The sequence below is a fragment of the Ornithorhynchus anatinus genome, chromosome 12 (genome assembly GCF_004115215.2).
Source record: "Ornithorhynchus anatinus isolate Pmale09 chromosome 12, mOrnAna1.pri.v4, whole genome shotgun sequence".
Lineage (NCBI taxonomy): Eukaryota > Metazoa > Chordata > Mammalia > Monotremata > Ornithorhynchidae > Ornithorhynchus > Ornithorhynchus anatinus.
The window spans coordinates 21,318,457-21,331,769 of NC_041739.1; the positions used below are offsets into that span (position 1 = coordinate 21,318,457).

Consider the following 13,313-nt stretch of genomic DNA (forward strand, 5'->3'; position numbering starts at 1 on the left):
GTTTGTGCCTCAGTGCTATAAGTCACCACGTATTTTCTCTTCCTTGATTGCTACTGGGCCAAATCTGCCTACTTCCAGGGGCATTTCCTAATCAGTCCAACCAGAACTCCCTGTTTCCTTACCAACAGAGACAAACCTTCACTGGTTGTGCAATCCCAGCAACGAGGGTAGAGCTGAACTTTTCAAGCGAGCTGGCATTTAGATATAAACTGTTACCCCATAAATGAAGAACTAAATACATTCATTAAAAGAATCCAGCTAATTTCCATTGATTTGCTGCATAGCATATCTACGGTCTTATAAAATGCTGTGCTGTTTCTATTTTGTTGAGAATGAAGACGGATTACAAGTCCCTATTTTAGAAACAAACATACCCCAAAGATAGAATTTTTGTACTGATAAATAGAACTAGGGCTAGAAAGACACAAACCACAAAAGCTGTGTCCTGCTCCCTCTTCCCCCCCGCCGCTCCCCTCCTCAACCTACCCAAACCCCTCACTCTCAAAAACAAAAATAAAGGGCTTGGGTACATATTTTTGAGATGAAGGGAGGGGGTGCTGGATTTCTGAACTTTTTAGAGAACCAGATATCAACTGTCTACTCATTAAAGTTACCCAGTCACTAACCCCAACTCCCTGCTCATGTATCAAACGTCAACCACTCCCATGTATTCATTTGTTAAAAAATACAATAAAATGGTTATTTGTTGAGCACTACATGCCAGGCACCATACTATGCACTGGGGCAGATACAAGATAATCAGTTTGGACACAGTACCTGCATCAAATAGGCTCACAGTCTTAATCCTGATTTTACAAATGAGGTAACTGAGGCATAGAGAAGTGACTTGCCCAAGGTGATACAGCAGACAAGCGGTGGAGCTGGGATTAGAACCCAGGTCCACTGACTCCCAGCTCTGTGCTCTTTCCACTAGGTCACACTGCTTCTCTTGAAGCCCTGTTTATCTTACTTATGAATTCACTGCCTACTTTTGTTCTTATTCTATTATATCTCTCCTATAACTCATGTTCCAATTTTTGGTTGAAATTTGTATTTAACTGTCTCCAGGGCCCATGACTTGAACTTCTATTTTATGCCCCCAAGCCCCTAAGACAATACTCTACTGTCAGCAGCTCCTCAATACATATAGATGACGACGATGGAAAAGAACAGCCCTAGCTTTGGCAATTATAATATTCTGTGGCCTAGTGGAAAGTCCACAAGCCTGGGAGTGAGAGGATCTGGGTTCTAATGCCAGATCTACCACTGCCTTACTGGGTGACCCTGGGCAAGTCACTTACTTTCTCCATGCCTCAGTTTCCTCATCTGTCAAATGGGTTTAAATACTTATTCTCTCCCACTTGTGAGCCCCAGTGTGGGACAGGTTCTATGTCTGACCCGATTCAATTTGTTTCTTCCTCAGTGCTCAAGACACAGAAAGACCAACCAAAACCCACCATTATTAATCCTCAGAGAATCTCTATTGTGCTGCCCTCTCGAAAGCTTCACCTTTGAATGATCAGGACCACTTCGGAGGGGGGATTGTTCTGGGGTTCCACTTTCACAACTGTCCAATCCCTGGCCCTTGGCCCGTGACCTCAACCGAGATTGATAAATAGGACCAACGGGGAGGACAGTAACTACAGTCACCACTGTGCTGATGGCAAACACAGACAAAAAGTCACTGAAAAACCAGGAAGAGCAGACTTTCAGCCACCTCGAGTCTGAGCTAAATCATACCTGGAGCACCAGAGAGCTTCCATCTCTCATGGGCACTATCATGCCTTCTTCCACCCTGACTTAAGCCTAGTATATGACTGGTGTGTGTGCATATATGTATTATGTATGACTATAATTGTACATTCAATTATTTGTTCTATTTAGCCTATTTGTAAATATTCCTCTCTGTCTCATTAAACTGTCAACTCCTGTGGGCAGGAAAAGTGTCTCAGGTTTCTGTTGTACTCACCAAGCACTTATTAAGGGGCCCCGTAAATACCATTACAAGTATCACTATGACTTCGGCTGGTTTTCAAACAACTGATTTTCGAATCAGCAGATGCCCAATCCGAACCAGGCACTTGCGATGTTTAAATAAATTCAGGCCATGCGGAAGTCGGAGGAGGGACCTGTTTCAGCAACTCAAAAGTCTCTTCCACCAAGTTACATCTGGATTTCACCTAGGCACTATAATACGTTCTGACATTTCCACAGACACTAGATGGGAAGCTAATGTAATCCTTTTAGGACAGATAACTAATGCTCTCTCCCGCCTGCCCACAGTTCTTCTTTATGATCTGGTGTCTTCTCTGCTAATGCCTCCAGATTACCAGTGACCTGGTCTGAACCCAATACAAAGGAAGCGCAGAAACTCTTCCTCATACTTAAGAAAAAGAGACAAGAGCTATGATTCCCAAACAACTGCTATCAGTGGTTGGTTATCCATAAACAAGCAGAAATTTTCTCTGGCTAAACCTTTAACGAACCACAACGGCCAGGGAGAGAGATTCTACCTCTATGTGTCTGCCTCCCCCTCTAGACTGTCAGCTCTTTGCGAGCAGGGAACTTATCTACCATCTCTGCTATACTGTAATGAATCAATGGTACTTATTAATCGATATTTATTGAGTGCTTACTATGTGCAAAGCCCTGTACTAAGTACTTGGGAGAGTAAAATACAACAGAATTAACGGACACATTCCATTGCCCATAACAAGCTTTCAGTCTGGAGGGGGAGACAGACGTTAATATAAATAATTTATAAAATACTTTGAAAATATGTACTTGGGTGCTGTGGGGTTGAGGGTGGGGCAAATATTAAATGTCCTAAGGCCACAGATCCAAGTGCAACTTGTACTCTCCCAAGTGCTTAGTACAGTGTTCTGCACACAGTAAGCACTCAATCAATATGACTGATTGGCTGATTGAGGGGCCATTCTTCCTCTGTTGTGAGGCTGTTTGGATACAGCACTGAACACTGCTGTTGGAACCAACAGCTGGGAGTATAAGCGAGATGATGGGTCTGGATCAGTTTTCCTTAGGGCAAGGTTTTGCAAAAATCCTCCACCTTACAGGAGAGCTGGCTGTATTTTGGAGAAAATGTACTAGTCAGAACCATTAGGAACCAACGTTTACTGAGAGCCCACAGGACATACCTAAGCACTTCAGGTTTTTAATGAAAATTTTTAAATGTTTCAGTAATTTTTCCACGTAGATGTGATTGCCTCATTAACAAGCTGTTGCCACATGTTGAGCGAGAAACTTTAAAATCGATCTTGGGTTCAACACAAAATATAAATCGGGGAGTATTAGTCTGATCTTTCTAAGAAGGAAAAACACTACCTGGCTTCGTTTTCAAAGGACAGTCATCGTGGGGCAAGACAAAAGGAAATGAAAAAGACATTTTACCTTAGGACTAGTTGCAGCATCACATCTTCACAATGTAAACCAATGAGAGTTCTGAACAGCGCCAGAGACACCACGCAGAGCTAAAAAGTGATAAACTGATTGAGTCTTTGCTCTTGCAGGGTGATAGTTCTAGCTCACAACCCCCACCCCTGCAGGTGTACTTCATTATTGCCCACATGCAACAATTCCGAACTCCCGGTGCTGGGAGGGTCGGAGCACTGAGCTTCCTCTCCGATTGCCCTTTCCATCGCTGGTTAGCGTTTATCGCTTCAACATTTGGCCACGCTGCTCGTTCTGACACCTGCTTCCGTGACAGAGGCGGAAAACCCAGAGACCCTGGTAGTAGTACAGCACGGCTCAGTGGAAAGAGCCCGGGCTTGGGAGTCAGAGGTCATGGGTTCAAATCCCAGCTCAACTGGTTGTCAGCTGTGAGACTTAGGGCAAGTCACTTAACTTCTCTGTGCCTCAGTTACCTCATCTGTAAAATAGGGATGAAGACTGCGAGCCCCACATGGGACAACCTGATCACCTTGTATCCTCTCCAGTGATTAGAACAGTACTTTGCACATAGTAAGCGCTTAACAAATGCCATCATTATTGTTAGTAGTAGTAGTAGTTAGTAGTAGTAATAGTAATAATAATAGTGTTTGTTAAGTGCTTACTATGTGCACCATTCTAAGCACTGGGGTAGATATGTTAATCAGGTCAGACACAGTCCCCGTCCCACATGGGGCTCACTCTCTTAATCCCCATTTTACAGATGAGGTAACTGAGGCTGAGAGAAGTTAAGTGATTTGCCCAAGGTCACACAGCAGACATGTGGTGGAGCCAGGAGGAGATCCCAGGCCTGCAGGACCCAACCCAGATACTCAAGGGGCAGAGCTGGCACAGGTGCACTTCAGTCTTCCTCTCCCCAATCTGTCAGTTCACAGAGCAGAGCTGGGCAGCAGGAAGGGTTCTGCATTCACACACTGGCTCCAAAATGCCTGCAAATTGAATCTTGTCAACGTTTTATAAAGCCTTTTCAGAAATAACAATGAGTGAGGCTTCTTGATCCCAGGAGCCCGCAGAGGACTACAGTTTTGGCTTCTGCAGCTGGCCACACCGCAGAGCAGGAAGCTCATCTACTATCAGAGAAGCTCGCTGACATGGACCCCAAGCTGCTTAGGGATGGAGATTTCTTCACCATGCCCATTTCCTTCGCCTGGGAAGCAATCACTGCGATGCAACAGAGACAACATTTGTGTTTTTTGGCTCCTGAGGCTGCACGGGGATTTCCAAAGTTAATCAGAAGCTTCGGGCTGAGTAATGATAGCCTACATTCACAACCGCACACATTCCCATTTCAAAACACTTGTGGATAGAGATACTGTCCCTAATACACAAACTTAATGTTCATTCCGACTCCTTGGCACTGCCTGTACATATGTTTCCCTGCATTTTACCTCCTCAGAAGCAACACATTAAGCTAGTTCTGGAGAAGAGAGTGCCAGCCTGGACAGATTTAGAAAAATACCTTCTAGAATCCAGTGAGCGTCGACCCCCTGCCAGCAAAACATATTAACTAGTCTCACTTCCTGCCAAATCTGTTCCAAAAAGGTTATAGCCGGGGCAGAGGTGGAGAGACGAGGTGGGGAAGGGGGCAGGTGGGAGTTGGAAAAGAGATGTTTTACACTTTCCCCGCCAAACAGAACTACACTTCTCATTCCTAGTACCACCAGAGAGCTTTCCCCATTCAATCAAATCAATCCATTGATGGCATTTATTGAGTGCTTATGGTCTGCAGAGCACTGTATTAAGCACTTGGGAGAGGAGATATAACACAGTTGCTAGACACATTCCCTGCCGCTCTCCTTACCCGAAACGGGGTGTTGATTCGGCTCGTGAGCGTATCCAGGATGTGGACATTTTCATGCCGGTGCAGGAGGATGAAACGAAGGAAGATCTCAAGAAGAGCTGGCTCTGAGACGCTGCGCAGAAAGAGATCCAAATATGCAGTCGTGGTCATGACCTCCTCCACTGTCACCTGTGACCAAAGACGGAGTGAACACAGACCCCTGAAGGCAAACAGCGTTCTCAGGGCAGCAGCTCCCCGCTGCATCTGCAGTGACCCCATCAAGGAAAGAGCAGGCTCTTATGAGTGTGGACCGCACGATTTTATTTGAAGCCCCTGACCTCTTCGTATCCCAATCCACCTCAAGCTAGCTGCAGCACTTTAATTCAGTCACAGAAAGGAAAAGACTTCCAGAAGTTCTTTAGGTGGCCCAAAAGGCTTAATCAACTTCAACTGCAGTTAAAATACCTTCATCACTTTCAGTGAAATGACCAGAGAAAGAACCGAGAGTTGGGAGGACGGGGCGACGTATGCAGACACAACCGTTCACGTGAGCCGCAAATGTTGCAGTTGTGCTTTTCAAAGACAAAAATCGTACCGGTTGCCGGGAGTTTGCCTTTTGACCGCTGTTCTCCATTTGGCTCCCAGGGCTCGATCCCACAGGAACGAATGGGTTTCATAATGACAGGGGTGGAGAGGGTCAGGATCACCATGCCCTTACGACTGGTACATGGGACCAGAAAATGTTCCCAGCCACCTCTCCCCAGTGCCACCCTCTGAACTGCGACAAGTTCCGAGTATCCTATCATCCCTCTCCCTTCAGAGGACCCACCGCTCACATATCCTAATACAGAAAAATGGTAGAGCAGCTGGAAAAAAAACATCTTTACGGGAATGGTATTTACAGGACAGACTTGTTGATGGATATCCCTTGCCTCTGAAGTAAGCCTCTTCCTTCCCTGCTGCTTTGATTCGATCCTGTCTTTCCACACTAACACCCCGCTAGGTGGAGGCCATTCTATGATGGTTGATGGAATTAAATTACCTTTTAGAACATGTGGGTTCCCTAATACAGGAGCTTAGGCAGGGGTGAACTATTAGAGGAAATGATGTTTTTGAAACTGCTCATGCAACATGCAAGCAGGTGTTGCACGTTTATCCTGCAGAGATTCAACCGGGACCACTTTCTTTTCTTTTCTTTAACGCTATTTGTTAAGTGCTTACTATGTGCCAGGCACTGTATAAGTTCTGGGGTAGATACATGTTAAATCAGGTTGGAGGGAGTCCATGTCCCATGCGGGCTCTTAGTCTTGATCCCATTTACAGATAAAGTCACTGAGGCACAGAAGAGTTTAGTGACTCACCCTAGGTCATGCAGCAGACATGTGGCAGAGCCAGGATTAGAATCCAGGTCCTTCTGACTTCCAGGCCTGTGCTCTACTAGGCCAGGAGCAGGGGCTTTTCATTTTACTGCAGCTGACCTACAGGCTGCACTGACTAAAGCCTATTTTTCTAGCAATCCTGATCCCTGAAAAAAGTGGGGCTAATAATTCAAAATGGGCCACACGTGTGCCTTTTGAACATTCCCCCTGAGCAGTGCTGAGCTGGTTAGTCAGGCAGGATTCCAAAGGCTGCCTTTGGACCACACTGCACAGTCAGCTGCTTTGTTATTATTATTTTTTTTACATTGCACATGACCTTAATACGCTTAAAAGGTACAATGATAAACCCTTAAAAATGTAGGCTTCAGCTATGGAAGCCAGCATGAAAAAGGAGCATTAACCATCTATTGTTTACCACCCTAACTGGATAAATGAAAAGACTGGTTTTATTTCTTTTAAATCTCAAGGCTGTCATTTATAAGCTCAGAGGATTTAAGAAAGCACTCAGAGGGGTGACATTTACATAACGTGCTATAAATATTAAAACCCCAATTCCATTAAGCTTGCACGAGAGCTGCACGTAGAGAAGCCTTAGTGTTGCAGTCTCTTTTTATGAATTGAGGTCACACTCACCTCTAAACTAATAAGACAAACCATGGAACTCTGTTTCCTCTGTCCTCTTCACTGAACCCTAAAAAGCCCTTTCTCCTCCTTCAGCATCCTACCACCAGTATGACCACCTTCTCCCCATACACACTGCCTTCCACCCAGCACTTGCAGCACCTGACATGGACATGAAATCCCTGAGCACCATTATGCACTGATTGCCATTAATCAGCTTCTCAGGTTTGGACCACCATAACCCCTTCTGAAAGAAGGATCCCTCCCTCCCGTTCTCACTGACTCCCTCAGCTCACTTCACTTAACCGAAGAACCACCCGCAATCATTCCATCCTTCATTCTGCACACCAGTTCCATTCAGCTCATTCATTCATCGCAGACGCAAGACAGATTGGCAAGGGCGGTAAACAGACTAAGCAGAATTTGTTCCCACAGTGGACGGTCAAATTAATTTAGTGACCATTTTGTAAAATTCATTCATTAGTATTTGAGGACCTACTATTTTTTTAATGGTATTTGTTAAACACTTTCTATGTGCCAGACATGAATTAAGTAAGCCCTGCGGTAGATTCAAGCTATTCAGGTTGGACACAGTCCATGTTCCACATCGGCCTCACAATCTTAATCCTCATTTTACAGATGAGGTAACTGCGGCACAGACAAGTGAAGTTACTTGCCTGGGGTCAGAAAACAGACAAGTGGTGGAGCTGGGATTAGAATCCAGGTCCTTCTGACTCCCAAGCTGGTGCGCTATCCACTAGACTATGGTACTATACACAGAAGACTGAACTAGGTGGTTGGCAGCATAACCTAAGTCCCAGCAAAGTACCTACCCTTGAGCAACCAGCAGCCTAATGTGGAAGACAGATTGACACAAACTATATACACAAGTGGTACCTGGAAGTAAAGCATAGGTACAGCTCATTACAGAAAAAATTGAGACAATAAAACCATCAACAGAATAAGTAAACCAATATGCACATAAGTGTTAGGGGCTGCTAGCGAGATGAAAAGGGCCGGGGAGGTGGGTATTAATTGGAAGTTCCTTCGAGGAGGGTAGCTTTCAGAAAGGTACCCTTCAGAAAGGTGGGGAGAGAAGAAGTATGGAAGACGGTAAAGGGGAGAGGTGACGAGAGAAGTTCCAGGCAAAGGGAAGGGCAGGTGCACTGGGTTAGAGAGCAAAGTGAAGTTAGAAGGCTAGCTGATGAAGAGTGAAAAGTGTGAGCAGATGAAGAGTGGAAAGGTAATAATAACTGTGGTAGTTGTTAAGCGCTTACTATGTGCCAGGCACTGTACTAAGCATTGGGGCAGATACAAACAAATCAGGTTGGGCATAGGTAAGGGAGGAGCCAGCTTCTGGCTCCGCTACTTGTCTGCTGTGTGGCTTTGGGAAGTAACTTAGCTTCTCTGTATCTCAGTCACCTCATCTGTAAAACTGGAATTAAGACTGTAAGCCCCATGTAGGACATGGACTGTATCCAACCTGAATAGCTTGTAACTACCCAGCATTCAGTAGAGTGCCTGGTGCATAGTATGCTCTTAACACCATAGAAAAAAGTCAGTTGGGTGGAGAGCCTTGAATCCAGAGTTCAGGAATATCTGTTTGGTACTGAGAAAAATGGGTAGCCACTAAGCCCCCTTTTCCTCAGCTCCCCTTTCCTTCCACGTCACCTCAACTCCCTCCCTTTCCTCTTCCCTCCTCCCCCAACAGCACTTATGTATATATGTATATATCTACAATTCTACTTATTCATATTGATGCCTGTTTAGTTGTTTTGATGTCTGCCTCTCCCCTTCTAGACTGTAAGACCGCTGTGGGAAGGGATTGTCTCTATTGCTGCATTGTACTTTTCAAGCGCTTAGTACAGTGCTCTGCACACAGTAAGCACTCAATAAATACACTGAATGAATGAATGAATGAATGAATGGACATTTTTGAGGAGGAGAGTTACGTGTTCTTAAAATTATATGGATATCAGAGTGTAGAACAGGCTAAAAAAAAGGGACAGGAGGCAGAGAGACCAATACAAAAACTGATGTGATAATTCAACCGGGAGTTGAAGAGAACTTGAACCATGGTGGTGGCCATAACCAAGACAGGAAAGGGAGGGTCCACTAGATAATGTGGCGGAAAAACCAGCAGGATGTATATTCAGACTGAAAGTAGGAGGTAGGAAATGAAAGAGGAATCAAAGACCAAGGTTGCAAGTTTCTGGGAAAAGGATGATGGTGATGATGTAATTTATGATGGGAAACGTTAGAGGAGGGAAGGTGTAGAATTCAGTTTGGCCTGTAATGAGTTTGAGATGCCAGCAGGCTATTCATGTGGAGATGTCCTGGAGGCAGGGGGAACTGCGGGACTGTAAGGCAGGTGAGACGTCCTGGCAAGTGATGTAGATTTGGCAGCCTTCCATGTAGAGGTAATAGCTGAAACCAAGAGAGTGAATGGATGCCCTGAGAGAATGAAATTACAGAGAAGAATCAAAGACCTAGATTATAGTACATTTATGGGGCACCCACAGTTAAAGAGTGAGGGGAGGAAAGGGCCAGTGAAGGAGCCCGAAGAACAGGAAGGTACAAAGAGAACCTGGAGAGTTCAGTACAAAGCCAGAGAGGATATCTAGCAGGAAATGGGCAACTTTTGAAAGTAACTAAGAGATACAGAATAATTAGAACAGAATAGAGACCATTAGGCTTAACTGAAAGGAGGTCACTAAAGACCTTATTGAGCCTGGTCTAACTAGGGAAAAGGGGGGAAGGGAAGAGAGTTGGTGGAGAAGGGAGCAGATGTATATAGGAACAGGATAAGGGATGGTACTTATCAAGTGCTTAAGCACTTGGTAATGGGGAGATAACTGGAGGTGTAATGGGCATTAGCATGGAAGAGTCTTGAGTATGTATGAAGTGAGTGGAGAAAGAGTTAGAAGAGGGTGAGAGATTAAATATAATGATGGAAGGAGAACTGAAGGGAGCAAGATGTTTAAGAGAATAGAGATGGCATTTGTAGCTGGGTTTGAGGGCAGGTGAGAAACCTCTTCTTGAGACGCTTGAGCTGGGAAGGAAGAGAAAGTGGAGGGGGGAGCACGAGAACTGTGAGAAGGTGAGGAGAGGTGATGGTCTCTCTCTCGCCAAGATCGTTAGGGGTTAGAGAGGTAGCAGAAGGGGATGCTGAGGCTGTCAGGAGAAGTTAAAAGGAGCTAAAGCTCCAAAACCTCCTTTGTGACTTTGTGTCAGGCCTGGTGGTTCCCTGCTAAACAGGGAACAAAAGCTCACCTCACCATTTACTTCCACTGTCCTGAGGAAGACAAAAGGGAAAAGTAACAGCTGGAACAATGGCTGATCACTGAACCCACAAAAGCTGTGCCACTTCAGCCCAGTGTGCCACATCAGAGGGAAATTGAGCTTACACACCAGCCCGCCTGACCTTCCTGTAATCGGCACTATTTGGGGAACTCTATTTGCATCTAAATTAGCAACAGAATCACCTTGGGGTGACAGGTTTATGTGTGTCCTGAAAAACAAATTTCCCTCCTGCTAATTGTTTTCTGTGATCCAACCTCACTGCTCCAGGCAGATGGGTCCTGCCTTCTGTCGCCTGGGCAGGTGGTACGCCCTGAGGGCAGGGACTGCCTGTTCCTCTCCAAGAAGGAAGAACCTGGACCTGCCTTGGGCCTTCTGTGTTCAGAGAGGAAATGAGTTCACCATTGGTTCATCCAGTGATATCGGGGCACCTTAACTGGAGAGTTTGGGAACAGTCAAACTCAAACTAGTTTGGTTGGCAGAAACCATGAGGGGGTAAAAGGGAACAACTCAAGTTATTACTGAGTCACCTAAAATGACCAAAGCATTAGGTCCCTGCCTCCCACACAGGTCCTGGGTGCTTGCAGAACGAACACAAGATGGGAATCCTTGGATGTAAATTCGGGAGCTCCAAGAGAAAAAACAAGAGGAGCATGGTCCATAACTTCCTCCATCCTGCAGCCAAATTCAAGGAAGTCATTTCTGGGTCACTGAGAGGTCTATTATCCAGTCTGTGGTCAAAGGTCCTTAGTTTTCCAGGTCCTCTACCCTCCTGCTGCCTACCCTTTGGCCAATTTGACACTCAGAAATCCTTCTGGGAGCAGGAAGTGAAGAAGGTAAACCTCCTTCCAGGTCGTTTTGCTGCTTGCTAGGAGGCCTGGTCTAATGTGGGTGGGCAAGAAGGGTTAAACAAATGGTTAAACTGGGACCCAGAACTCTCTGTGCATTTGAGTCATGCCTGGCCCGGACAACAGGAGAATGCAGAAGTGACTGAAAATCAAGGTCCAGCTGTTCTAGAACACGACCTGTACCCAAAACACTTTTTAAAAAGAAATATTTGTTAAGTGCTTACTATGTGCCAAGGACTGTTCTAAGCACTGGGGTTGATCCAAGGCTATCAGTTTGGACACAAGTCCCTGTCCCCAGTTGAGCTCACAGTCTAGGTGGGAGGGAGTAAGTTTTAAACTACGTTTTACAGATGAGGAAATTGAGGCATAGAGTAGCAAAGTCACTTGCCCAAGGTCACAGAGCAGACAAGTGGTGGAGTCAGGATTAGAACCCAGGTCCTCTGACTCCCAGGCCCATGCTCTTTCCACAGGGTCACACTGCTTCTTTTGTTAAGCACCTCTCTGTGCACAGAGCAAAAAGTGTTTAATGGTTCAACAAGACAGTTTTTTTTGGGGGGGAGGGGATGCTAATTAGGGGAGGCCCCCTGGGGGAAGTGATTTTTTTTTTAAAAGATGCTTTGGGAGAAGGGAAGAATAGTCTGGAGGAAAAAACATAGGGCTGCAAATCTGCAGGACTTAATCTAATCCCTTGCTCTCTGTCACTGGTCTGCTACAGAACATTGGGCAAATCACTTAAGCTCTCGGTATCTCAGTTCTTCATCTGCAAACCAGGGAGATTAATACCTGTCTCTTCCTACTTTACAGGGATGTTGACGGGATCAATCAGATAACCAAAATAAAAACACCTTTTTTATGGTACTTGTTAAGCGCTTACTATGTGCCAAACACTGTTCTAAGCGCTTGCACTGTTCTAAACACTGAAAAGTATATACTTTTAAAAGTTTACTTTTGAAAGAAAGTTTCTACTTTGAAAAGTATAAAAAAGTGCTGTACAATGCCAAGATGTTATTAATTGATGAAACTGAGGGGTGGAGCGCATTCCAGAAGGGAAAACAAATCTAAGCAATAAATCAGTAACCAGAGAGGCAGACATAAAATATGACACAAATTTTGGCTTGGCAAGTAGGTTTTTTCTGCACTTCCTTCTTCTGAGACCCAGATTTTCTCCATAGGGACACTTAATTGTATTTACCCCAGTGCTTAGTACAGTGCCTGGCATATAATAAGGGCTTAACAAATATCATAAAAGGGTCGGGGGTGGGGGGCGGACTATGGGGAAGTGCAGTACAATAGAGTTGGTAGACACAATCCCTGACTTAAAGGAAACCCTTCACAAACTACGCTCCTCCCTCCTTCATCCCTGTTTCTGAAACCAAGATTCAAGTTTAGCCTGGTGAAAGGTAATGGCTCTCTCTTTGAAATGGGCAAAAGGCCTGCTGGCACTTTATGGTGTTAAAGCCAATAGAGGTAACACTTCTAGTAATTCTGAGGAGTTGGATTTAAGACAGGAGTAATCTCTCTTCTGCTTTTATGATCTGAAATGCTACACCACCTTTCCATCAATCAATCAGTAGTATTTCTGGAGCTATTCTAGTGTGCAGAGCACCATACAAAGTGCTTGAGAGTTCACAGACAAGTTCCCTGCCCACAAGGAGTTTACAATCTGTGTATCTGCTGCAGCAGGTGCTTGAGGAACTTTAAAAGGAAATGTAGATGGGCATTTAATGAGGGGTAGGTTGGTTAAGGTACAGAGAACCAACATGCATTTTGTTTGCCAAATTGCATTTTTGCAGCCTAGTGATTTTTAAAAATGATTTGCAAAGCTGAATTATGCCGCATGTTTATTCCAAGTATTGATTTAAAAAAAAATAGCACACCAAGATTTGTTGGCTTTTTTTTTTTTTTGGGTAAATCCTTGCC

At 44.9% G+C, this 13,313-nt stretch overlaps 1 protein-coding gene across 1 annotated transcript in view; it reads right to left on the reverse strand.

The window, feature by feature from the left end:
- FHIP1A (FHF complex subunit HOOK interacting protein 1A) overlaps positions 1-13,313 on the reverse strand; it is a 102,779-nt gene that overhangs the window by 21,124 nt on the left and 68,342 nt on the right. Inside the window, exons 6-7 of the mRNA XM_029077160.2 lie at positions 5,267-5,434; positions 3,409-3,488 (exon numbers count right to left, since the gene is read on the reverse strand). Of these exons, the coding sequence (XP_028932993.1) occupies positions 3,409-3,488; positions 5,267-5,434 (248 nt within the window). The remainder of the gene's footprint in view (positions 1-3,408; positions 3,489-5,266; positions 5,435-13,313) is intronic.